The following is a 27,898-nucleotide window of genomic DNA, read 5'->3' as shown; positions in this document are numbered from 1 at the left end:
TTAAAAGAACTGACTTAAGATGATTAGACATTTTGATAACAGTGTTTCTAAACGAATGGTTTACAGATATATTATTGTTTAAATTATCTTCCATTTTGTGCTATGAAGGATATTTCTATACGGTTTATTTGTTTAAAATGTAGCTTTTTATATAGTTGGTCTTTCTAATATCATCATAAATTTGCAAAAATATTCCACAGGGTTCTGTATTTCATAAAATGCCAGTTATTTAAAAAATTTCCTTTAAATAATTAAAAAAACCACACTAATATTGGCCCAATGTTAATGAATTATGCAAAGATTTTTTAAGATGATAAGTTAATCAAATTTTATTTTAAAAATAAAGAGATTGTATTTTTAAAATGTGTGTATGCAACTCTATGTCCATCCCTTGGGCCTAATTTTGTAACAGGGACTCATGCTTTGGTTTGGGGTTCTGGTTTCTAGAGGAGGTTTCATTCTGTTTCCTCTCTCCCCGTATTTACATGTTTCTATTTGTGTGATATGTGTGAAGACAGGCCCACACACAAGCACTAAATCACTGTCAAGGATTCTTGGCTGGGTTTAACAGCCAACTGCAAGGCAAGATGCCAGGCCCCGAGTAAACTTTTCAACAAGTGCCACTGAGAGAATAGATGTCCCCTGGGCCTGATCAGGGTGTTCAAGTTTCTCTGATTTCACCAAACCTGCTCTTCTGGGAGCCCCAGGAAACATCACAGGTGTTGTACCTGTCCCGGCCAGGTACCTTTATAGCCCCTAATCAGCCAGCGAGCACGCTCAGTTGGGTCCGACTCTGCGACCCCCTGGACTGTAGCCTGCTGGGCCCCTTCATCCATGGGATTTCCAAGGCAAGGATACTGGAGCGGGTTGCCAGTTTCCTCCCCCAGGGGATCTTCCGGACCCAGGGATGGAACCCTAGTCTCTCCTGTGTCTCCTGCACTTCCAGGCGGATTCCTGATTCGCTAAGCCATTAGGAGAGGCTCCACAGTGCTGGAGGTGACCAGGTTTCCAATGGCCATCCATCCCATTCCACATAATGAAATGTTTTAACGTTAAGAGAAAATGTTAACATGCTTAGGAGCTATAAATGCCACCGAGGTCCTCAGGATGCAGCAACTCCACACTCCAGGGTGTGACTCGCCGGCATCCTCAGATACCCTGTTCAGCAAGCCGAGACCGCACGCACACGCACGCACACGGCCCGGCTCGCGTGTCCGCGGTGGCCCCGCGTGTGCCCGTCCCGAGCCCACAAGGCGCGCTTGGTGAGCTCGCCGGGGACCCCGGGAGGAGCTGGCGGAGGAGAGCCCAGCTGTTGCCGCTGGGAGGCCGAGCCGGCGGCAGCCAGGGACAGGGAACCTGCTGGTACCCACGCTCCCCGCTCGCCACCAACCGCAGCGCCGCCTCCTCGGCCAGCTCCTCTCGGGCTGCATCCAGCCTCCCAGACCCTGCGGCAAAGCCAACTCCGATTTAAAAAAAAAAAAGAAAAAAACCACCTGAAAAGGCAAAAGAAAAAAAGCCCTAACCCCCCGCCCCCGCGCCGCGCCGCGCTCGCAGGCCCCGCCGCCCGGCTGGCAGCCTCACCAACCGGGTGGCGCGCGCCCCCGGAGCCGCGGGAGGCGAGGGGCCGCGTCCCCGCGGTGGGTGCGCGCCCCGCCCGCCGCCGCCGCCGCCGCCGCCGCCGCCGCACCATGACCGCTCCGAGCGCCGGGGTTACAGGTTGGTCTCGGCCGCCAGGCCCGGGCGGGGGGCGCGCGGGTCGTCCTGGCCAAAGCCCGGCCCGGGCGGGCGGGGGGCGAGGGCGCGGCCCGCGAGGGGAAATGGGGGGGGGGCGGGGAAGGGGAAGGGGCGCCCCCCATCTCCGCGGGGACCCGGCGCGCCTTCCCGGCCTCGGCGGGCGCTGGATGCCCCGCGGCCGCCGGACCTCGGCCTGCCCCGCGGGCACCTGGGAGGCAGGTGGCCGGGGAGGCGGAGGGTGCGCCGCGCGCCCCGGGGTCACCGCGCAGGAGTGGGGGCCGCGGCGCCCGCAGGTTTCCGCGGGGGCCTCGCCCACCCCGGCCCCCGTGTCCTGCGGCTGGCTCCGCGCACTTCTCACCGCTCCTTTCGTCGTTTGGCCTTTTTGAGCGGCTGTCATTAGGGTGGCCACCGGGCTAGCGAAGCGGTGTCCTGCCAAAGCCTCGCCGTTTTGAGTCCTTTAAGAGATTTGGTGCAGGCCCGCCTGGCCTGGCTGGAATCTCCGGGCAGGGACCCTGAGCGGGGTCTTGTCTCTCTGACTCGAATTTTCCTCTTTCAGGGTAGCCTGATAACTCTAAACTCAGGTCCTGATAAATGCTTGAAATATCATAGGATACATCTTTCGATTTTCGGCATAATTGTTTAGGGAATGTATTATCAAGGATGCATGTTCAGACACACTCAAGTTCAGGCCTCAGAAGGATGTCTTTTTAATCTCATATCTGTATGGTCATCACCTCGGCCTGGATTTCCCCAGTGGCCACACGGATGCAGGACCCGTGACTGTGTATGAGAAGCTCGAGGTTGGCAAAGACCTTTAATAGGGATGAGAAAGTAACAGGTGGCTATTTAAAAATATATATGATTCATATTTTCATAGCTACAACTGTGGCTTGAAATTAAGTAGGAGAGGTTGGCTTATGACAGTCATCCCCAAGGCAGATATACAGCAGTATTTTTTTTTTTTAGCATTCAAAGACTAAGTTTCAGCAGTTCTGGATAAAAATCAAGGCTTCTCAGTCCTCTACAACAAAAATGTATTCCCTGATTGGTGGGCTTTCCTTCTCTGGGGCTTTGATGTTGGATTTTGGGTTCATCTATAGCATATTTGGGGGCTTCCAAGGTGGCCCAGAGGTAAATAATCTGCCTGCCAATGCAGGAAGCAGGAGAGATGAGGGTTTGATTTCTGGGTCGGGAAGATCCCCTGGAGTAGGAAATGGCAACCCATTCCAGTATTCTTGTCTAGAAAATTTCATGGACAGAGGAGCCTGGTGGGCTACGGCCTGTGAGGTCACAAAGAGTGGGACATGACTGAGCTATTGCTAAAGCTAGACTGAAGGAAAGAAAAATCAGATGTGGGAAAAAAATCAAAACACAAACAGGTTGAATGGACCCTTCTGGAGTTCCTACAAGATGTGACATTCTGGCGGAGTAGATAGTGAGCATACTAAGAGCCCTAGAATGATTGAAGACAAGCCATGTGGAATGGTGATAAAATTGGCTAGGACTTGCAAGATAGTCAGAAGAGGAAAAATATTATACTTGTAAAAAAAAAATCTTTGAAATGGTATCATTCGCTTGCTATTTTATCTGCTTCTTGCTTCTTATTTATCTTCTGTATTGCTTGTTTAGAGAATTGAGGTTTTGACTAGCATTGTTTTCTTCTTTTTCCATGTGGTATTTCTTTGAAACGTGTTCCATTGGCCTCTTTGCTCTTTCCTGCATCCTTTGTGAGTGTACGGATGTGTGTGCACACTGGGGCTGTCCTATACATATTTGTTTCATCTTTTATCAGTGATGCTGTGATACTTTTAAATTTTTCATGGCTAATTTAAATTTATCCAAGGGGAAGAGTCATAAGTTTGTGAAGGAAAAAAATAAATAACATCTTCTAGTTGTATTGTATCCTAGTGTAAGCCAGGCATTGAGCTAGGAACTGAGATTTCAGTGAGGAAAAGAGATAGACCAGATCTTAGGAATCTGTCAGCAAAGACAAATAAGCAGTCAAGAGGCAAGACAATGAGATAGCCTATTTTCTAGTTTTGGTTTGGAAACTATGACCTTCAGTCTAAAGGAATTATAATTGTGTCCGCCCCCAATTATACCAACATTTTGGAGCTTGGCTGTCATGTTATGCGATTCTTACTTGTCTCAAGAACTTGTCCAAGAATTTGTTACAGCTTCAAAACTTTTTTGTGTGCAAACATTTAAAAATTTATCCTTTCAATTTAAAAAATAATTAGATTTGAAAGACGGAGAAGGCAGTGGCAACCCACTCCAGTGCTCTTGCCTGGAGAATCCCATGGACGGAGGAGCCTGGTAGGCTGCAGTCCATGGAGTCGCTAAGAGTCGGACATGACTAAGCGACTTCACTTTCACTTTTCACTTTCCTGCATTGGAGAAGGCAATGGCAACCCACTCCAGTGTTCTTGCCTGGAGAATCCCAGGGACGGGGGAGCCTAGTGGGCTGCCGTCTATGGGGTCGCGAGGAGTCAAACACGACTGAAGTGACTTAGTAGCAGCAGCATATTTGAAAGAAACAACAGAAATGATAATGAAAAGAGAATAAACAACCATACCCAACAGCCTAGTACAAAAGATTGTACTATCTGTATATCTTTAAGGCTATGTGACTTTTGTGTTGTTGTGGTCATGTCTTGTACATTTATCTTAGTTTGTCCATTTATTATTTATTATAAGCATTTGTCTTGTTTCTATACAGTTTTCATCCTTAAAAATTATACATGGCTTTATAAGTCTGTCTCTTTGAATATAGTCTCACTATGGCCATACCTCTATCACCGGATATTTGCTGTTTTTAGCTTTTCATCATTGTAAATAATACCCTGATAATGAGAGCATAAAGATTTATTTCTATTGAATGTTATTTTTTCATGACACATTCCAAGCAGTGATATTTCTGGGAAAAAATGGATTATCTAAATTTCTAAGTAGATATGTATACATTATATATCATTATATATATCATGTAAATTTATAGATATATGTTATATGTTATGGATAGACGTAACTTCAAGTTAGTTTCCTAAAATTATAATTTTGACTAAGATGAGTTGCATGCTTTCTGAGCGAAATCTGCCTTCTTTTTAGTATCTGTGGCTCATCTTCCCTCTTTTACAGGAACAAAAGAAGATAAAATAGTAGCTTGGATTGATGACCTTTGCAGTATATAAAGACTTAACCTTTAACAAATTCAGCTGAAATCCAGCTGACAAAGTACACCTCAGGGTAAAATCAGAGTAGGAATGCTATAAAAGTTGTATGCTGAATTAAAAAAGTAACTAAATGCAAGGTCTTTTAGGAAAAATGATTTTTGAGCTCAGGTATCTCATTCTGCTTTTTGCCTTCCTACTCAGAGTTCAGATAAATGAGAAAACTGTACCCTCCGGGTATGGAGAGAAGACCATTTGTTCCTTGGCTGTTGACCCTAAGGCATTCCTTGTAGACTCTTTATGGATGGGACTGGGCCCATGTGAAAGTGAAAAGTGAAGTCACTCAGTCATATCTGACTCTTTGTGACCCCATGGACTGGAGCCCACCAGGCTCCTCAGTCCATGGAATTTTCTAGGCAACAGTACTGGAGTGGGTTGCCTTTTCCTTCTCCAGGGGATCTTCCCAACCCAGGTATCAAACCCAGGTCTCCTGCATCGCAGGCAGACACTTTGTGACTGAGGGGCGAAACTAAGGTTCAGACCACAATTGTCTTTCTCAGAGATTTGTACAAAAATTAAGGAACAGAGCTGCTGCTGAAGCCCTTGATATGGGGGGTGAAGGCTCAAGTTAGAGCGTTCTGTTGGTGAGATGGAATTACCTGACTTCTGAAGCAGTTTCTTCACGAGACCCCAGGGCCAGGGCGGACACGCCAAACAGCATGTGCTTGGTGACAGGGACGGACCCCCGGAGGCTGGGGCAAGACTGGGGATTCTGGAGAGGGGCTCCAGGAGCATTAGGAGTTTGAAATTTCAGAACGCTGCTGCCAAGGGAGTCATTTATGCAGGGATCAAGAGTGAGACTTATCTCCAATTATGCAAAGAAAGGAGATGAAAAGAAGACTTTGTCTGGGGCAGGGATGTTGCGTGGAAGGCGGCCAACACCAACACACACATCAGTGCTCTTCCTTCCGGGAGATCAGAGCACGTGGGTCCCAGCCCTTATTCTAAGTGAAATATAGTAATTATTTTCCTTTAGAGGGAAAAACAAACATGCAGATGAAGATAGAGTATCTTGGCCCAGAAGCATTAAAGATAGCCAGCATCTAGATCTGGGCTTCCTGGTGACTCGGTAAAGAATCCGCCTGCCATGCAGGAGACCCAGGTTTGATCCCTGGGTCGGGAAGATCCCCTGGAGAAGGAAATGGCAACCCACTCCAGTATTCTTGCCTGGAAAATCCCAGGGACAGAGGAGCCTGGTGGGCTACAGTCCATGGGATCGCAAAGAGTCGGACACAACATATCGACTACACCACCACCAGCGTTTAGCTCTAGCCTGCTGAATACTTTGAGTTTGAAAAATAGGAAAAAGAAAACTATCCCCTCAGTATTTTGATGAAGTTTTTTAAAGAAAAGTATTCACAAAGGAAAATTTAGATTAACTTCATTCTCAAATCTTTGCAAAATTAAAGCAGCAGTTAAATAATACACTGAAAATGTGTTAATTCTGGAAAAAAAAAAAAAGTAGACTATGGTTCTCTTAGGATACTAGTATGGCTCAAAACGAAATATAAAAGAGATGAAGAAGTGGATATTAGGCATGTGCTACCCAAACAAACCCCAAAATAAAAACAAAAATCCCAGTGAGGTTAAGTATATAAAAACAGAGCAATAGTTCAAAAAATAATTAAATGAGGGGGAAAAGGACCTTAAAATAATAAAAGTTACTATTTTTAACGAGAGCTTCCCTAGTGGCTCAGATGGTAAAGAATCTGCCTGCAATGCAGAAGACCCAGGTTCTATCCCTGGGTTGGGAAGATCCCCTAAAGAAGGGAATAGCAACCCACTCCAGTATTCTTGCCTGGAGAATCCCCATGGACAGAGGAGCCTGGCAGGCTACAGTCCGTGGGGTCACAAAGAATCGTACATGACTGAGCAACTAACACTTCATAAACTTTATAAACTTTAATAACTTTAATAAAGATTTACTTACAAGCTTTCTATGTACATATACTGATTATTATAGCATTATACTGTGGATATTCAAATGTATTCTTGTGTGTTTTCATTTTTGGAGCAACATGGTCCTTAGATGATGTATTTCCTCAAAGGCGTCTGTGACCTACAATGGGATAAGGAAGCAGCAATTCAGCTTAGGAAATAAAGAAAACAATGAAGCAGACTGGAGAGGAGAAGAAAGAGGATGATATTTAAAAACATGAATGAATTCATGATAAAATAGAAAAGCTCTGGATCTGATAGAAAAAAATAAAACCCAGCATTCCAGTCTTTAAGTCCTACTAATGTATATAGCTATCTGTAGGAGGTATTGGTGTGCCAAGAACTAAGAATGAGGTCAATCAGGAGAAGGATAAGAATGGGGGCCCGTGAAGAAAGGGGTAGGAGAAACCGGGCATGAAATTCTAAGGATGGGTAACTGACATGGGAAATGCAGAGGAGGATGGGGGTTATCAACAGGACAGATGCCAGCAGGTGTTGGTGGCTGAACCAACAGAACGAAAAGGAGGGATGGGTGAGGAGCAAAGCCAGGACCTCAAGCTTGGGTGATTGTCTGTGTTTTTGCCGCTATTTGTACTGCCTTGGTAGAACAACTGATTTATTCTTTATCTTTCAGTTAGCAGTATCTATAGGTTAAATCCTTTGCTGCACTGTTTCTATGTCTGTTCTTTAACGTTATGAAATTCATAGACGATACAGCTTCATGTATCACTTTTGAAGTAGAGGAAGGATTTTTAAAAATTGCCTATTATTTCTGGAAACTAAAAATTATGGGGGCCTGTGTCAGACAAGATACACATTTGTATCAGATGAGATACAAGACTGATAGCTTAAAATACAGTTGAGTATGTGTCATAAAATTTGCCTGGGTTAAAAAAAAAATATATATATATATATATATAAAATTCAAGTCTGAAAACTTTCTTAACTATTCCTCTCAGGAGCTGAAGCACAGAGATTAAGATAAATATTGCAAATAGGAAATTAAATTTTCAGAACTAGAGCTTGTTGGATTATTCTTTCTTTCTCCCTCATTTCCATATGTCAGTACTTTCAAGAGAAAAGAAATTTTAAACTCTGAGGAACCTCAAAATAATTTTCTACTTTTCATTCAGTTCAGTTCAGGTCAGTCACTCAGTTGTGTCCGACTCTTTGTGACCCCATGAATCACAGCACGCCTGGCCTCCCTGTCCATCCCCAACTCCCGGAGTTTACTCAAACTCATGCCCATTGAGTCGGTGATGCCATCCAGCCATCTCATCCTCTGTCATCCCCTTCTCCTCCTGCCCTCAATCCCTCCCAGCATCAGGGTCTTTTCAAATGAGTCAGCTCTTCCCATGAGGTGGCCAAAGTATTGGAGTTTCAGCTTCAGCATCAGTCCTTCCAATGAACACCCAGGACGATCTCCTTTAGGATGGACTGGTTGGATCTCCTTGCTGTCCAAGGGACTCTCAAGAGTCTTCTCCAACACCATAGTTCAAAAGCATCAATTCTTTAGCGCTCAGCTTTCTTTCTTACATCTATACATGACTACTGGAAAAACCATAGCCTTGACTAGACAGACCTTTGTTGACAAAGTAATGTCCCTGCTTTTTAATATGCTGTCTAGGTTGGTCATAACTTTCCTTCCAAGGAGTAAGTGTCTTTTAATTTCATGGCTGCAATCACCATCTGCAGTGATTTTGGAGCCCCCAAAAATAAAGTCTGACGCTGTTTCCCCATCTATTTGCCATGAAGTGATGGGACCAGTTGCCATGATCTTAGTTTTCTGAATGTTGAGCTTTAAGCCAACTTTTTCACTCTTCTCTTTCACTTTCATCAAGAGGCTTTTTAGTTCCTCTTCACTGTCTGTCATAGGGTGGTGTTATCTGCATATCTGAAGTTATTAATATTTCTCCTGGCAATCTTGATTCCAGCTTGTGCTTCTTCCAGCCCAGCACTTCTCATGATGTACTCTGCATATAAGTTAAATAAACAGGGTGACAATATACAGCCTTGACGTACTCCTTTTCCTATTTGGAACCAGTCTGTTGTTCCATGTCCAGTTCTAACTGTTGCTTCCTGACCTGCATACAGGTTTCTCAAGAGGTGGGTCAGGTGGTCTGGTATTCCCATCTCTTTCAGAGTTTTCCACAGTTTATTGTGATCCACAGAGTCAAAGGCTTTGGCCTAGTCAATAAACCGGAAATAGATGTTTTTCTGGAACTCTCTTGCTTTTTTGATGATCCAGTGGATGTTGGCAATTTGATCTCTGGGTCCTCTGCCTTTTCTAAAACCAGCTTGAACATCTGGAAGTTCACGGTTCACGTATTGCTGAAGCCTTGCTTGGAGAATTTTGAGCATTACTTTACTGGCATGTGAGATGAGTGCAATTGAGTGGTAGTTTGAGCATTCTTTGGGGTTGCCTTTCTTTGGGACTGGGATGAAAACTGACCTTTTCCAGTCCTGTGGCCACTGCTGAGTTTTCCAAATTTGCTGACATATTGAGGGCAGCACTTTCACAGCATCATCTTTCAGGATTTCAAATAGCTCAACTGAAATTCCATCACCTCCACTAGCTTTGTTCGTAGTGATGCTTCCTAAGGCCCACTTGACTTCACGTTCCAGGATGTCTGGCTCTAGATGACTGATCACACCATTGTGATTATCTGGGTCGTGAAGATCTTTTTTTGTATAGTTCTTCTGTGTGTTCTTGCCACCTCTTCTTAATATCTTCTGCTTCTGTCAGGTCCATACCATTTCTGTCCTTTATTGAGCCCATCTCTGCATGAAATGTTCCCTTGATATCTCTAATTTTCTTGAAGAGATCTCTAGTCTTTCCCATTCTATTGTTTTCCTCTATTTCTTTGCACTGATCCCTGAGGAAGGCTTTCTCATCTCTCCTGGCTATTCTTTGGAACTCTGCATTCAAATGGGAATATCTTTCCTTTTCTCCTTTGCTTTTCACTTCTCTTCTTTTCACAGCTATTTGTAAGGCCTCCTCAGACAACCATTTTGCCTTTTTGCATTTCTTTTCCTTGGGGATGGTCTTGATCCCTGTCTCCTGTACAATGTCATGAACCTCCATCCATAGTTCATCGGGCTCTCTGTCTATCAGATTTAGTCCCTTAAATCTACTTCTCATAAGCCAAGAATATATCCTTGTATATCAAATATATTCAAATACATCAAATATTTTTGAGATAATTACGACATTCTCTGAGGAAAACTTAGAATATACTACATATATATCTATACCTATATATGTACATGTCTATATAGATATAGACACACACACACACACATATTTGGATTTCCAAGGTGGCTCAGTGGTAAAGAATCCACCTGACTCTGCAGGAGACTCAGGACACCTGGATTCAGTCCCTGGTTTGGGAAGATCCCCTGGAGTAGGAAAAGGCAGCCCACTCCAGTAATCTTGCCTGAAAAATCCCATGGACAGAGGAGCCTGGCGGGCTACAGCCCTTGGGGTCACAAAGGGTCAGCCACAACTGAGCGATTGAGCAGTGAGCAAACAGAATCTTTGCTTCAGATTTCTATTTTGCCTTTCTTGTTTATACCAGTCTCTCTGATTTTTTTTCCCAAATGAAGTCTTGACTGTCACCTGAATGCTTCTCCGAGCATCTAGACTGGTGATTCCATCACTCTTGGGATCGGTGCTGGGAAAGTGTGTTAAGAATCACCTGGGGAATTTTTTTTTTAAAGCATTTTCCATACTTGGCTCACAGGGCTCTGATTTTGTATGTCTGAGGTGAAGGATGGTTGAGAATGTTTACAAACCTCCCTGAATGATGAATGTTAGCAATCTTTGGAAACTACTGTTTTAAAACATTCACCTTCTTTGTCCAGGTTTGGGACATTCATATCACAAAATGGAACAACTGCACATACACAAATAAATAGAAGGTTTCTTTTGACTTTCCATATGTTTATGGAAAAGTTTTGAAAACCACTGTTTTCACCATCCATCTTCTTTGATCAACTTTTGCAGGTTCATTACAAGATTAAGCAGCCACAATAAAAGGAGATGATCTCCTTTACTTGTCTTTCGTAACATTTAAATGATATTAGCAGTTTCTTAGAATGGAATGCCTGTCCTTGACTGTTGGATGATGTGTGTGTGTGCTCAGTCATGTCTGGCTCTTTGCGACCCCATGGGCTGTAGTCCACTAGGCTTCTCTCTGCATGGAATTTTTCAGGCAAGAATACTGGTGTGGGTTGCCATTTCCTTACTCTATGGGATCTTCCTGACCCAGGGATCAAACCTGAATCTCCTGCTTTGGCAGGAGGATCCTTTACCCACTGCGCCACCTGGGAAGCCCCTATTGGATGATGAAAACCCTTAAAAACTCTGCCATGACCTGGAGGAAACTGGACCTTTCTTAAAAATTTGTATCATCGGCCCATGGTGAATTTTAGTTTTGATATTCTTTTCTTGAAAGTTTCTTACTCCTACCTTATACCCAAAATAATTCACAAAATTTTAAATGCCTATCCTTTCTAAATGTGGAGAGAAAGGCTAGGGTTTGTTAAAAGGATTGACTGGATTTCCTGAGTAGGGAAGTGGGAAAGAGGCTGTTCAGCCTACATGCGTGAGCTGATTGCTCCAATTTGTAATCAATACGGTGACTCAGGCGACACAGATTCAACTGAGGCTCTCTCCCACTGCTGGGGTGTTGTAGTTTGGCCTGCGGAGTGCAGTATAAAAGAGTATTGGGTCATCATACTGTATCCTGAATTCCTTTACCAAATTCAGTGATTTTTAAAGGTCAAAGAAAATTCAATTTTCACAATGCAAAATGAAACCGCCCAGAATCCTTGAGGAAGTCATGACACTGTTTTGAAGTATTTGTAGGAAGAACCAGAAAAAAAAAATTGCTACTTTTCTTTGGGATTTAGGAAGTAGACTCAGTGTAAAAGGTGGGGATCTGTTTTCTGTTTTCCATCAGTGTGTTGACAAAAGGAAGCGAGAGCGAAGAGCCTGTGGTTGGAGATGCCCTTTGAAAGGTTTGGCTTCTGCTGTTCGGTGACCCATCTTGGGTGGCCCTTTCGGTCCTGCTGAGACCAGACCATGCGTGTAACAGTGTTTGCAGGGCTGGATCCCGATGTAGCCAGGCCAAGGCGTCGATGAGTAAGCACCCAAATGAGAAGTGCATTTGGAGAGAAGGAGGCAGAGAGTACGGAAACAGGCTGCTGCTCGGATCTGGGGCCCAATCTTAGCTCTGTCTTAGTTCGCCTGCTCGAGTGCAGTGCTTTGCTTGCTGTGAAGGCAGACCTAGCACTCAGGCAGCGGCCCGTCTTTCCTCCAGCCTCTAGGAGCCCATTAGAAGAAAAGATGCATTGCATTGGGCCAATTAAATTTCGAAAGTGAAGGATACTCAGGGAACAGGAGACACTTGCTCCAGGCCTTGCAGTCTGGATGCTGCCTTTGTTCTTGTTTAGTTGCTCAGTCGTGTCCAACTCTTTTGGGACCCCATAGAATGGAGCCTGCCAGGGTCCTCTGTCCATGGAATTTCTCTAAGCAAGAATTCTGGAGTGGGTTGCCATTTCCTCCTCCAGGGGATCTTCCCAACCCAGGGATTGAAGCTGCGTCTTCTACATTTGAAGGTGGATTCTGTGCTATCTGAGCCACCAGGGAACTGAGATGCTGCCTTGCTCTATCTAATTTGGTTTCATTCCCCAGACTTGGGAGAGGCTAGAACTTGGAGACTCCCCATCTTTGCTTTCTGGAAAAGAGAAGATTCTATTCACAAAGCCCTGGAAAGGTCAGACTGAAAGGCATGCACAGCTGAATGTTATGGGGATAAAGGTTAGAAAGTGAACTTAGGTTAGACACTTACCTTCTCTAAAGCTCGGTGTCACCTGTAAAATGGGGATAACAGAGACAGCTGCTTCACTGGGGTGTGGGGAGCAACTGATGACATAATCCACTCCAAGCTCTTAGCTTCGCGCATGAGGAATCCTCAGCAAATGTCAGGTGTTGTTTGTTTATGCTTAAAAACTGACGATTTTCGTATTTGACTTGTCTTAAAGAAATTGCAATGAAATTCATCATTGTTGCAAAACCTTTGAGTTGTACAAAAGTTCTTGAAGTTAAAAAGTAAGTCAAATTCTCTGTCCCTACCTCTGCTTTCCTGACAAAACAGACTCCCTGGGTTCTAGACATGCTTCCAGTTCATGTAGATCTGGACAAGCTTGCCTCAGGCTTTTAATCTGTACAATGGGAATAATGCCAAAAACTACTTCAGAGAGGTATCATGACCTTACAATAGTACCTGGCACAGAGCCAGCTTTCAGTAAATGTTTGCTCTCTTCTTTCAAGTAAAAAAAAAAAAAAAAAAGTGTGTAAAGTTTAAGCTTGATTCTCTGCTAAAATTATAAGCAGTAGTTTACAGACCATCTTTCTACCCTAAGAGTTGATAAAAAATACTTCGAGAGTATGCTAATTTTATCATTGGAAGTCTCTTGGAATGTAATCTATTACAAACTTCCAGACAAAGCAGAAGTGTTTTCTAAAAAATCTACCATATGGTTGTAGTCATTGTCTCTGAGAACATCCGGAAAGAAGAAATATCCCATTTCTTGGGATGGCCCAACCCATTAGTATTGGAAACTTTTAGATTAAACAGTTTTCTGTTGTTGTTATTGAATATAGAAACACCACTTGTTAACTCTGGTAGCTTCTGTTTAGTCTGGATTTTCCTTCCTGGAAGAACAAAGAACATTACAGAACAGAATTACATCCTTGACAGTACTTTGAGTTTTGGATTTTTGGATAACAGAAGAATTTCTGTCACTAAATCTCTCCTTTCTGCTGTAAGACAGTCTCTGCAAAAAAAACAGACACTGTTTTACCCATATATCTTAAGTCGGATCTATTTTCAGTCTTCATGTTCTCAGCACATTCTGTTGAGAATTTATGAGACTGAAACTAACTCTAGGAAATGAAGACATTTGTCATCTTTAGGAAGTGAAGACAGCTGTCTCTTTACTACATGATGTAAGATTATCAGATAGGAGTTAGTAGATGCTTTTTTTTCTCAAATTCTTTCACAATTTAGAGAAAAGATAATAAAATCATAATATACTATTTCTAAGATTCATCTTCAAGGAAAAAGGCTGGATAAATGAATAATGACTTCAGAAACCTAAAAGTGACATTTAGGTGGATTTGATGAGGAGTTTGATGACTTCTTGCTGGAAAAAAAAAGATACATTTTTATAAATGTGTGGCTGGAGTAACTGTAACATGAACCATATAATACCAATGGATTCAATTTTAAGAGATGAAAATGTCTGTCGTATTTTCACAGACAATACTCAATCCAAGAGGGTTTAGAAAGAACCAGGCCACGTGATTAGAACATGAAGGGTGGTTTTCTTTTTCTTATCTATTTTATAATGTACTTAATTTTTAATTTAATAGTTCTGTAGGTCACCTTGTCTTGGTTTATATCTTGGTGCAGCTCTGTCCCTAAGTTCCTTGATCTGTGAAATGGTTCTTGTAAGAACTGAATGTTATCATATGTGACGTGCTTAGACCCAGGCCTGACACATAATAATCAAAGCCCTCGGAAAATAGCTTTATTGGAAGGTGTCTGTTTCTACATTGTGGTCAGCATAACCGGGGAGGAAATCAACTGATGAGCTCAGTACTTTACATACAGGTACTTTCAAAGCATTTCATCATCTTTTCATGGTTTTTTTGACAGGCGTATATGTGTGTGTGTGTGTGTGTGTGTGTGTGTGTGTGTGTTTGAGGACTGTTTTATTTTCTTCAAAGCATTTAGACTAGGGAGTATATTCAGTTTTACACTCGATTCTATCTTTAACACTTTCCCGTAAGCACTGTTGGTTGTTAAGATCGAGAGGCAGAGCATCACTGAGCAGGAAATCCTGGGGCTGCTGGCGTCCAGCGTGGGGAAGCCGCCGTGTGCTGGGGTGTCAAGGCTGTAAGAGGAGGGTGCAGGGTATCCAGAAATCACACGGCACCTGTCACTGGTGCCCAGAGCTGAGCATCGAGGTGATCTGGGCTTGAGGAACTAGGCGAGGAATTTCTGCCCTTGGAGATGGAGTGACAGGACACTCAGCTGAGCAGAGAGAGGTGCGGTCACCCAAGGCTCTGAGACTCCAGGAAGGGTCAGTCCTAGGAAAGTGTGAGGCAGGAGAGAAGGGTTTGGGGTGACAGACAGCAGGACAGAAATAGTAGGGCTTTCCCCCTGATTTAAAACCAAGGTGTAAAGTGTATGCTGTGTATTCATTTGTTCTGAAAGGACATGTCCTCTGCCTGGAAGGGGCTTCCCTGGTGGTGCAGATGGTAGAGTCTGACTGCAGTGCGGGAGACCCAGGTTCCAACCCTGGGTTGGGAAGATCCCCTGGAGGAGGGAATGGCAACCCACTCCAGTATTCTGACATGGAAAATCTCGTTGGCCTGGAAAATCTCATGGATGGAGGAGCCTGGCAGGCTACAGTCCATGGAGTTGCCAAGAGTCGGACACAACTGAACAACTTCACTTTCTTTCTTTCTGCCTGGAAGAAGATTAGGCCAGAGGAACAGTCTAAGAAACCATGACGTACGTAGGCAGCTCCAGCTTTAGGAATAAGCACCCCCATTGCTCTTCCCATTGTTATTCTGATGAGCTAAAGTACCCTGGAAGATTTCAGTATGCACACAATAGGCATATGGGGAAAGGCAGGAAACTCTTGTTCCAATATAGATACATAGAGTGGTTTGTTGTTTGGGGTTCTGCAGTCAAATTGCGGCCATTTTTTTAGGAAGAGGGGGAAATAGGAATATTGAAATAATAATTGTTTGTAACGCCCAGATCAAAAAAGTCAGTGACGTTAAATGCAGTTGTTTTCCAAAGTACGCATTGATATCTTTCTTAACAACAAATTCAACACTGCTGCCAGGTCTGGATGATGTGTTTATATCTGTTTACCTGGCAAGGCCTCATTCATATAAAGTTGTAAATAAGCTTAGGAGACGAAGACAAGAAAGAGTGGATGTCTGAAAGTGGTATTTATTGACAGTGAATGTTTTCTGCGCCTACAAATTTATGGACAGAGAAAGATTTCATAGGCTACTGCTAGATTTAAAAAAAAAAAAAAGCTGGTTACAAAACGGTGTTTAAGCACAAATCTTTAAAAATAAAATATGCATGGAAAACATATGGAAAAGAAAATACTGAAGGAAATACAGTCCATATCCCATTGGAGTGTAAGCGCTCCAGCTAAAGGAAGTTTCAGGAAGAGTGTGAGCCTAGTTAGGTCTGGTAGCACAGATAACAGAGGTGTATACTGGGGATCAACTACTCAGTAGGAGGTGGTGTAGAGCTAACAACGAGACAGTGAAAGAGTGTTAGGTAGTTAGAATAGGAAACAGGAGTCTAAAATGGTGGTGGCTAAAAGACAAGGAAGGGAAAAGCCTGAGAAAATAGAACAAAGGAAGCTCTTGAGGACCGGAGTGAGGACCTCAGGTAGAACAAACAGCACTCCAGTCTAGCCCAGTTTACATAGGGCAGGCCCAGGGGGAGGAAAAAACATGTAAAAAGAGCAGCCACAGGGCCTGGGGGGTTGGGGGGGCGTCTTTCTCTCTCCTGCGAGCCCACGCTCGTTCTCTGTCTCTCTCTCCTCTTCGTGTCTTTGGGTCGGCATGCCCTCATGCCTCGAGGATGTATTTTCCTGCTATTTTCTAAATAAAACTGAGCTGTAACACGGAGCTGTAACACTGATCTAAGAGCTATCTCACAGTCTGTTCAAGACCCAAGAGCTATAACACGGCCTGTCCAAGCACTGTGATGCGCCAAAGGCTTTAATGTCCGTCACTTCAAACTTTTGTTGAGACAAGACAGAACCAAGGAGATTACACTCGCCTGACAAGAGTAAGAAAACTCGCTGGTGGAGGTTGCAGAATGAGTGTGTAGTGGTCTGACGTGCCCCTTAAATGAATCAGGTCCCTACTTTTCAATGAAACATGTCTCCTATGTCAGGATCATGGGGCATTCAGGAATTCCAGGAGGAAAAATACCAGGCATGTTTTGTTAGAGCTAAATCCACCTCACCTAACACAATGGTTTGGATGATTGATTTTTTTTTAAATGAATGCATTCATGCAAGAATGAATGAATGAAAAACCTCTGGTGGCAGTGAAGGCTGCTCTTCTGATGGCAAGGAAATAAGCTTGAGGAGAGAAGTCAGAGGGATACTACTGAAATTTTCTGAATTTCCCTCTCAAACTGTGATGGCGATGAGATTAAACATCACAACAACAGAGTATGTGCTCAGTTGTGTCCGACTCTTTGCAATCCCATGGACTATAGCCCACCCGGCTCCTCTGTTCATGGGATTCTCTAGACAAGAATACTGAAGTGGGTTTCCATTTCCTCCTCTAGGGTGTCTTCCTGACCCAGGGATCAAACCCACATCTCTTGTGTCTCCTGCATTGGCAGGCAATTCTTTACCACTGTGCCCTCTGGGGAGCCCAACGAGATTCAAGTCTACTGTTAAAGGTGTGTGTATCATGAACAGAACTGTAGCTAAATGATTCCACTTGAACTCGTGTGGCCCCAGAGTTTGAGCACATAAATAACCAGAAGACAAGTTGTTGATTTTGATGTGGCACCAGTTGTAATGACACCTGATGGCCAGAGATAGATCAGTGACTGCTGTCGTCTTTGGGGGCTTTTTGGAATAAAAAGAGATGCGGTAAGTCTGCTGGGGTGGTGTGTTTCTCTCCTCTGCACTTTTATTCCCAAACATCACATCTTTTCGTGGTCACAGATAAATCACGTGTAGAGACAGAAACTCTTTGTGAGTTAAGTTAGGAAATCGGAGTCACTGATGAGGAGTTGGCAGCAGACGACAGAGGACACAGCTGTGAAAAGGTGCTGAAGCAGTTGAGAACGGTTGGAGGATGGCGGGTCATCAGATGTTTGGCCAACTCAAGTGGAGCGTGTGGACATGAGCATGAAAGAAGCACAAGCCAAAATCCCTGGGTCTCAGTGTCCTTGAAACATGAGGTTAAGTGAGCTCCGGAGATGCCTTGAGGTTCCCTGCTCTGTACCCAGCCCGTGTCATGGTGCCTGGTACCCTAGTGGATTCGTAGCATTTTCTGTGTGAATGAATGAATGAATGGGAAACTAGAGGATGAGCAGAGGTTGTCTGGATTTGCAGGAGACACCATCTCAGCGATTCTGATAAAAGACAGAACAGGGTCTTGCCTGGTGGTCCAGTTGCTAAGACTCCATGCTCCCAAAGTACAGCAACCTGGGTTCGATCCCTGGTCAGGGAACTAGAGCCCACATGTTGAAACTAAGAGTTCATATGCCACAGCTAAAAGAGTCTGTGTGCCTCAACTAGGATTTGGTGCAGTCAAATAAATAAATATTGGAAAAAAATTAGAAAAGAGACAGGCCATATTAGAAAGGGTGATGTCAGGAATTCCCCGGTGGTACAGTGGTTTAAGACTCTATGCTTTACTATTGAGGACCTGGATTCAGTCCCTGGTTAGGGAACTAAGATCTTGCAAGCTGCGTGACATGGCCTGGAGGGGAAAAAAAGGGTGATATTTATGGCCATCCGGACCTGAGGCCCCATGGCCTGGAAGAGGCTCTAGTAACAAGGATCAGGGGAAAGGGACCTTGGACATACCTGGAGTGAGGAAGGAGGAAAAAGGTCACCAGTGAGAATCTGTGGCATGACAGCCTGTGCATGTGTGAGGCCTGCCTGTGGGGACCAGAAACGTTCAGGGCAGTGTCGTTATTGTTCAATTGCTCAGTCATGTCCGACTCTTTGCGACCCCAAGAACTGCAGCATACCAGGCTTCCCTGTCCTTCTGTGTCTCCCAGAGGCTGCTCAGATTCATGTACATTGAGTCGGTGATGCCATCCAACCATCTCATCCTCTGTCGTCCCCTTCTCCTCCTGCCTTCAATCTTTCCCAGCATCAGGGTCTTTTCCAGTGAGTCAGTTCTTCGCATCAGGTGACCAAAGGATTGGAGCTTCAGCTTCAGCATCAGTCCTTCCAGTGTGTATTCAGGGTTGATTTCAGGGCAATAGGATCTGGGAACAGGGAGGAAGAAGTGAAGCAAGAGGATGTCTGACCAGTAACCCCTGTCCTGTTGGTTTTTAAGTGATGATGGTGTTGGCATGGCTACAGTTGAGGGAGAAGCCACATAGGTACCTGACTCATAATAGAAGCTGCTGGACACCAACAGATGGTGATGGAAACTGTGAGAAGAGATGCTCATTTAAGGGGTTAAGTACAGAGGACAGGCACATGGACGGCAGGTAAAGGACAGGCTGGAAACCATAATTTGGAACATTCAGAAGAAAACCTCAGGGAGTTACAAGAAGAAATGACCCACAGGGTTGCAAGTACCTCACAGCTAAAAAATAAATAAATAAAAAAATAAGAAGAATATATTTTATTTGGTCCAGAGAGAGCCAGGATGATCTGAGGAAAGTATATGCCAGTAGAAGTAAAAATGTTGCTGTCACAGAATACAAAACTGGATTTTAACCATTTAAAAGAGAGCGATGAACCAAAGTGTTTTTTCTCCCTGAGTTGCCACGAGCTGTTTCCAAGGAGAAGATTCATCAATGAACATATTGTAAGTGTGCAGCCTCCGCCCACTATTGAGCTATTTGAATACCAACTGCTTTTAATAAACATGATAAAGCTACTGGAAATCATGCTTGTCAAACTTCCTGCACTGCCTTATGAAGGACACTTCTGTAAACAGAAACCAAAAATACGTTGGTTATAGATACATGAGAGTGATAAGGCTAAGATACACAGAAGCAATTTCCTATCAAAATAATAAGTGTACCTAGGATACTTAAATATTCCTGCTGGTCTTTATCAGGAGAGTAATAGGCCTGCTGTCCTCAGGTATATTGATTCAACATGAATGAATGTGTACAACAATATTTCTGTATATAAAAGAAAATTATTGCAATGAATTGCCTCAACTTAATTTTGGATTCTTCACGTTTGTAAACTGGGACATCCAGGAGACAGTGAAGGACAGGGAAGCCTGGCGGGCTGCAGTCCCTGGGGTCGCAGAGTCGGACAGGACTGAGTGACAGAACAACAACCGTGTTGGTAAATTGAGCTTATTTTACTGCTTGATGATATTTAATAAGAAATACATTACGATTTCAGTGATTCAGGAGCTGCTTGTTGAGGGTTTTTTTTCACTGCATGATTGTTGATTTAAAATTATAACGGGAATGCAAAGACAAAGAGAGCAAGTCGGGCAGGCAGGCAAGAAAAGGGAAATTTATTGGAGGAAAACGAGGGGGTGACTGGCCCTTAAAGAGAACTGGCATCTTCCTTTCTGACGGGGTCTTTCTTATATCCTGCCAGTGAAAAATTCTCTGAAGGGGTGGTTAATTTTAGCCTGTAGTTGAGTCCTGTGGTCACGTAGCCAAAGGTCTGGAATCTGGTGGTCTCATAGCTTTGAGAAGGTGGACGCCAGTGAGAAAGCAGAATGTCGTTTGGGCAGTTTGGTCAGTCTCAAGGATCAGTGTGATTTTATTCTTTGTTTGTGAGAGCAACATAATGAGCCATCATAACAATGAGCCCCCATGTAGACCCTATCAAAAATATTATGACTCTGGATGTAAATACATTCTGTTGCATTTTAATGTATGTGTGGATTCACTAGGATTTCTTGGGCACTGTTTGATTTGGTGGCACTTTTGTATTCGTAAAGCAAGGGTGAAAGTGGTTTGATAACTACTGTCATTCATTAATGGAGCATTGTTTTAGCAGTTCAAATATACCTGTCATAGAGATTTAAAAAAGAATAAGATTCTGGATGTCTTCTTCTCCATGATAACAAATCCTTAGTCAAAAGTCTGTTTTGCTCCTCATGGGATATTTGCTAAGACAAGGTATATAGAATTAACGTGAGAAGATGTCACATTTATACATCAAGTAATTTTCAGGCCTTAACTATGGCCAGATCAGAAGAGAAATAAATGGCCTTTCACTGGCCCAGTGGAAAGGTGCTATGATAAATTTTTTCTTATATCATCTTGGAACAACATTGTAAAATCACTCTTTGTTTCCTCCTTTGCATTGTGTTATCTTTAAGGATTTCTAAAAGATTCTGTATCCAGTTTTTGGGTACATAGGAGACTGTCATTCAAGAAGCATCCGAAATTGAGGCCACCAAATGCCCCGCCACCCCATAAATCAGAGAACAAGCATAATTTGAATATTCTGCATATATTTACATATCGATGTCAAGAGTCCCTAACTCCAATTATGTAAAATAAAATTAATTAGTGCAGCCTCCTGTAAAACCCATATTCAAATCCAATATTCAGGACGAGGCCGCCTGGAAACACCTACCACACCTTAAAGGCAATTAGCTTGATTTCTTCTGGGAATAGGAGGGTCAGGCAGATGCACCTACCTTGGTGCATCAAGGGGGACAGACACAGAGGTAGATGTTTGAACACAGGGGATCAGATCCCAGGCGATTGGTCCTGAGCTTCTGTGTTCTCTTTCCCAGTGAAAACTGCACATATTTACTCATACCACGAACACTGCCTTATTCTTCTCGAGTTCCTGCGAGCATCGCGTGGCACTCGCTCGCCTTGGCGAGGGTTCTTTCTCCAGACCCAGGGAGAGCAGAGAGTGTGCCATTTTGCCTTTTCTAGTGATAAAACTACTGCATTTCTCCTGAATGAGCATCGTCATGGGTGTGCACTGTCTGAGGGACCTTTACCCTCCCTTATCTGCCTTTAGAAGTTCTCCTAATTGTAGTTCAACACCAACTTGGTCCATTATGAATACTTTACACTCTATAGTTAGAACTTCTGTTAAACCTCAGATTTGCTTGGATGGCCTGGGTTGCTGCCTCAAGACTGGACTTTCTCATGCTTGCATAAAAAAGACAAAAGGTGGGACTTCCCCAATGGTCCAATGGTAAAAATTCTGCCTTCTGATGTAGGGGATGTGGGTTTGATCCCTGGTTGGGGAACTAAGATCCCGTGTGTGTGTGTGTGTTTGTCTGTGTGTGTGTGTGTGTGCGCGTGTGTTCAGTCATGCCTGACTCTTTGTGACCCCAAGTAGCCCCCCAGGCTCCTCTTTCCATGGAATTTTCCAGGCAAGAATGCTGCAGTGGGTTGTCATGCCCTGCTTCAGGAGATCTTCCTGATCTCTTACATCTCCTGCATTGGCAGGCAGAATCTTTACCACTAGCGCCACCTGGGAAGCCCCCAGGATCCCACATGTCCAGGGGGAACTCAGCTGGCACTCCACAACCCGAGAGCCCCATGCCCTGCAACTAGAGAAAGCCCTCATACCATAGTGAACAGCCTGTATGCAGCAACAAAGACCCATCACACAGCCCAAAGAAAGTCACACAAGTGGTTTCGTCTCTTCCACCAGTTGTGAAGATTAATTAAGATATCATTGCTAAGCGCCCAAGATATAGTACATATCCAGAAACTGTTAGCCCCTCTCCTTCTGTTAAGATTCAGTCCAGATGTCAGTTGGAGGAGAAGTCTCTCTGTGGATGCAGGGATAATCAGATGCCTGCCTTGGCAGTATCCCCTCCCATGTCATTGCACTTCCATTTGCTCTTTGGGTCCCCAGGGCCCAGTGTGTAGCTGCTGGATTGTGGACAGTGATATGAAGCCTCAAGGGAGGTGACATGGAGAACGTGGTGGAGATGACAAAACTGGAAATTTAAGTGGCGAGCGGGCATCTCATCATGTTCTCCTTCAGTGGGATTTGGCTTCACTTCTGAGTAGCTAGAAGAGTTGATATAGTCACATGATCCATTAAAGGAAAAAGAGGCTTCACTTAGATTCCCCCATTCTCTCTGGTTCCCATCCTCTATGGCAAGGACAGAATGGGGAAATCAACTTGGGTCTGTTGCAGCATTGAAAATAAATGTGAGTGTGACATTAAATGAATCTTGAGAATTGTGAGTATTGGGCAGCTGTGCTGTGGTGCAGACATAGCTCTAGGTATATGAACATAGGCCTCAAAAAGTTTCCTGTTAATATAGGAACCCTAAGAGGCAAAGCTATTTTATCCTGTTAATCTTTACCAGTGCTCTCTAAACTAGCATACAAACTGTTTATGACATGCTCAGGACGATCTGTTAGGTTGAGAGAAAAATATTCAAGTTTTTTTTTCAATTAATTTTTATCTCATTCCTTAAACATTTCTTGTGCTCGAGCTCAGTTGCTCAGTCGTGTCCAACTCTTTGTGACCCCATGGACTGTAGCCCACCAGGCTCCTCTGTCCGTGGGATTTTTCAGGCAAGAATACTGGGGTGGGTTGCCATTTCCTCCTCCAGGGGATCTTCCCAACCCAGGGATCAAACCCAGGTCTCCTGCATTGCAGGCAGATTCTTTACCTGCTGAAGTCACCAGGGAAGCCCCTTTAACCTTTCTAGTTGTATGTATTTATTATATACAATAAATGGAATTTGAGTGTAATTAACAAACTTCCCAGGTAGCGATAGTGGTAAAGAATCCACCTGTCAATGCAGGAGACATAAGAGACACAGGTTTGATCCCTGGGTCAGGAAGATCTCTTGGAGTAGGGCATGGAAACCCACTCCATTATTCTTCCCTGGAGAATCCCATAGAAAGAGAAGCCTGGCGGGCTACAGTCCATGGGATTGCAGAGTCAGACACAACTGAGCAATTTAGTATGCATGCATGCAGGCTTGCGTGGGGACTCCGTTTTTGTGATCAGGGTAAGGACGGTTTGGGGACTAACCCACTCTGTGTTTCTTCTCTTAGACTGTGGTTTTGAACTTGCTTCCCAGAGCTAACTTCAGCATGCTCAAACGGAAGCAAAGCTCCAGGGTGGAGGCCCAGCCGGTTACCGACTTTGGTCCCGATGAATCTCTGTCGGACAACGCAGACATCCTCTGGATTAACAAGCCAGTAAGTTTCTTTTTCTTAAAAGAATAGAGAGGTACATGCTGATATGAGGCCACTTTGATTCATTTAATTCAGAAGCTCCTGTGCCTGTGATTTGAAACCTCTGAGCGGCAGTAGAACGTGGGTGAGTCTTGGAGTCCGGGAGATGAGAATGAGTCCGATGACACGATGAGACGCCGTGTGAGTGACTCTCAGAGGAGGCATCAGAGGGGGCTCCCGACCTGCCTTCCGTGCACGCCCTCCTCGGAGTCACAGGATGTGGAGTTAATGCCACTTCTCCGGCCGACCCGAAGCTGGAGACGGAGATGAGGGACCTCCTCACTTATCCTCACCAGGCAGGAGTCCAGGGAGATAATCAGATGTTAGGAATTAAAGGTCTCCTTCTGAGTTGCAAGTAAAGGTTAATGAGATGGTGGGTAGTGTCTGTGAAGAACTTTGTCACCTTCTCTGCCTAATTAAGCTGATGAGAACTTGAGGCGAAGCCCGACTAGACACCAAGTGGCATCGCACACGAGGAGACGGTCTAGCGGCCGGAGCTGGGGCTGAAGGCCTCGGTGCAGACCTGGGAAGCTCAGCTTCCAGCTGCAGTCCTGTTGTTCAGTCTCTCAGACGTGTCTGCCTCTTTGCGGCCCCGTGAACTCTAGCACGCTAGGCTTCCCTGTCTTTCACCATCTCCCAGAGTATGCTCAAACTCATGTCCATCGAGTCGGTGATGCCATCCAGCCATCTCATCCTCTGCCGCCCACCCCTCCTCCTCCTGCCCTCAGTCTTTCCAGCATCAGAGTCTTTTCCAGTGAGTCAGATCTTCTCATCAGGTGGCCAAAGTATTGGAGCTTCTGCTTCAGCATCAGTCCCTCCAGTGAATTTTCAGGGTTGATTTCCTTTAAGATGGACTGGTTTGATCTCCTGCAGAGGATCGACTCCCTTATCAATCTTAATAGCAGGAGCTGAAATCAGGAAAGGAGCTGCTACTCTCGCGCTGCTTGTCTTTCCCTTGACCTTGACCTTGACCATGATAAAGATGATCAGCCTTGGTCCCCTCTGTCCTCTTGCTTCTTATCTGCTCTCCAGACCACTTCTCAGCTGCTCACATTTCTTTCCACATTTCTGTGTCTGTTCACATTGCCCTCTGCTTAACGATCATTGAAACATCCCTATTACCTACATTGAAAATTTTAAGAAGTTGTTTGTATCCCATGCAAGGCCGTTTATATTGTGGCTCTGACGCGTGCCGCAGCTACCTTTTCTGTATCTACACACTGTCCACTTATCGGTGGCTTCCTGCTCCTCCGAGGTGTCCAGCCAGTTCGCATTGTTTCCTTTGCCCTGAGATGCTTTCCTAGAGACAGGCTACCCAGGTGGCTCAGTGGTAAAGAATCCACCTGCAGTGCAAGAAGAGTCCCAGGAGACGCAGGTTCGATCCCTGGGTTGGGAAGTTCCCCTGGAGGAGGGCACGGCAACCCACTCCAGTATTCTTGCCTGGAGAACCCCATGGACAGAGGAGCCTGGCAGCCTATAGTCCATGGGGTTGCAAAGAGTCGGATACAACTGAAGCGATGTAGCACTCACACAGAGACCAGTTCAGTCCTCCTCATCCGTGTCGCCCCTGCCCCCATCCACTCTGAAAGTTTCCTGCTTTGACCCTCCCCACCACAGATGGAACGAACCTCTTCTCTTTCCACTTATCCTACTTTACGTATAGATGTAAGTAAAAAAACAATTTCTGTTTAAATATATATGTGATGCATATTAGACTGAAATAGGCATAATATCACTCATTAGTGATGAGTTAGAACTGTGTTGTTTCCACTGGTGTGTCTTCAGAGCCCAGTGTAATTTCCAACACATAGTAGGTCTTTCCCATTCATGTTTAGGGAATTTGAATGAAAGAGAGAGTAAAACAGTCATTTTTTCTTAGCGTCCACCAGTACAGAGCTTTCTGAGACCTTCTGGAGAAGGAAGCTTTACAGGTGTAGGCTCAGAAGACTAACTAGAGTGATTAATGCTTGATGAGAATTCATTCTTTAAATTCATGATGGTTTTGTGGGAGAAATCATCTTTTGAGGCTCTTTTGTGTAATTAAATCCTTTGTATTGGGGGCCCAGATGGGTTTAAATTTACGCGTGGTGTTTATTGAAGCGATTCTTAATTGGCATGAAAAGTACATCAACTTTTAATCATCAGTGACTTATATGGTATGGAAATTAGTGGCATTATGTCTTCATGCAAATCACAACTGTCAGATTAATATTATAACCCACTCACCAGCCTACAAGTGTCTGAGTCTCCTCAAAGTTCTGGCAGCCTTTTCTGCTTTTCATCTTAGGTGGTTGTTAGCTTCTATGGCTTCAGAACCCATCCACCATGAAATTGAAACACCTTTTTTTCTTTTTTTTCACAAAGAGTATATTAAAGAATTAATATTATTGCATATATTATATATATATATAGGCTAGTCAACAGATAACACATTGAAATTATGTTTAGGAATTGTGTACTGATTTGTTAGTAATATTAATTGTGTGGGTTTAACATGCAAATGCATTAATATTTTTTATCCTAGCTATTAGTTTTCATAAGAATATATTATATGGATGATTTGTGTCCTACACTTATACACATGTATACACACAGAGAAACATTTTTAACTTTTTAATTCCTTCTTCTTTGTGTTAGGGTTAAGGAAAGACTTCAAACATCAAGTGCACTGCCAGCATTGCACAAAAATGTAATTTTTGGCATTTTGGGGAGAGATACCTGGGCTAAATTTATATGAAATATGTTCTTCAAAATAAAGAGGAAGGTTCACTTATTATTAACTTTCAAAAACATAGGATGAGAGCATTTTTTAGAATATATTTTCATACCAACATGTTAGCATAAGATAATAGAATGAAAGCCCTACATATGGGAAGTGTTCTGTATCGGTTAACTTGATGAAGCATCTGGGGTCTACTGGGATGAGCCTGTGTGCTAGGTTCCAGGGAAGTTAGAATAACCATGGCCCTAGAGTCTAGGTGCTCACAGTACATAAAAAGTGCGAAAGTAATAGCATATCAGGTCTCATAATTTCACTGAATGAGGCTCTATCCTGCTTTTATGCCCCGGTAAGTACCAGGGGCTTTGGGGTAGCCTGACCTGGTTCACACTGAGGTGAGGTTTTATTCATGCGGGACCACAGAGAAGCTCCTTAACCTTTCTGAGCCTTAGTGCTTCCATGTGGAAATCAGGCTGCTTTGAGGATTAAATGATGTAAAATACATTGAAAATATTTAACACATTATCAGTATTTAATATGTCAGTTTTGTTCTTCCTTTTCTCCCTAAGTAACCCAAGTGTTAGTTGCTTAGTCATGTCCAACTCTTTAAGACCGCATAGACTGTAGCCTGCCAGGCTCCTCTGTTCATGGAATTCTGACAAGAATACTGGAGTCGGTAGCCATTCCCTTCTCTAGGGGATCTTCTTGACCCAGGGATCGAACCCAGATCTCCTGCACTTCATATAAACAAGTGCTTCTTTACTGTCTGAGCCACTGGGGAAGGCCCCCTTTTTTCCCTACTGGTGAAATATTGGGTTGGCCAGGAAGTTTGTTCAGGGTTTTCTATAAGATGTTACAGAAAACCCAAATGAACTTCTTGGCCAATCCAATATTTCCAACTCAGGATTACGTTTTCCAAATAGCGTGGTTCATAACACAGGTTTCAGATGTTTTTCTGGGCCATCTCCACAGTGGGTTCACTCTCTGCTGCGCATCTGTGCCATCATCAGCGTCATCTCAGTCTGTATGAACACACCCATGACCTTCGAACACTACCCTCCTCTGCAGTACGTGACCTTCACCCTGGACACTCTGTTGATGTTTCTCTACACAGCAGAGATGATCGCCAAAATGCACATCCGGGGGATTGTCAAGGTGAGCGTTTCCTTGTTATTTAAGCTCAAAACCAAAGCACACTGAAAATCTGTATCTGTTAAATGTTTCATGTTAATTTCAGTCAAATAAAACATCTCTTTTTTTACCGATATTGAAGTCCTTTTAAGAGGGTATAATTCCAGATA

General features: G+C 43.9%; 1 protein-coding gene across 1 annotated transcript in view; it reads left to right on the top strand.

The window, feature by feature from the left end:
• The first annotated feature begins 1,666 nt into the window (after positions 1–1,666).
• Positions 1,667–27,898, top strand: part of NALCN (sodium leak channel, non-selective) — a 285,453-nt gene continuing 259,221 nt past the window's right edge. The window contains exons 1-3 of the mRNA XM_065901958.1: positions 1,667–1,716; positions 23,696–23,842; positions 27,570–27,752. Of these exons, the coding sequence (XP_065758030.1) occupies positions 23,735–23,842; positions 27,570–27,752 (291 nt within the window). The 5' untranslated portion in view covers positions 1,667–1,716; positions 23,696–23,734. The remainder of the gene's footprint in view (positions 1,717–23,695; positions 23,843–27,569; positions 27,753–27,898) is intronic.

Source organism: Muntiacus reevesi, chromosome 11 (assembly GCF_963930625.1).
Source record: "Muntiacus reevesi chromosome 11, mMunRee1.1, whole genome shotgun sequence".
In the NCBI taxonomy this organism is placed as follows: Eukaryota; Metazoa; Chordata; class Mammalia; order Artiodactyla; family Cervidae; genus Muntiacus; species Muntiacus reevesi.
Note: the sequence above shows the minus strand (reverse complement) of the source record. Positions and strands in the feature narration are given on the sequence as shown.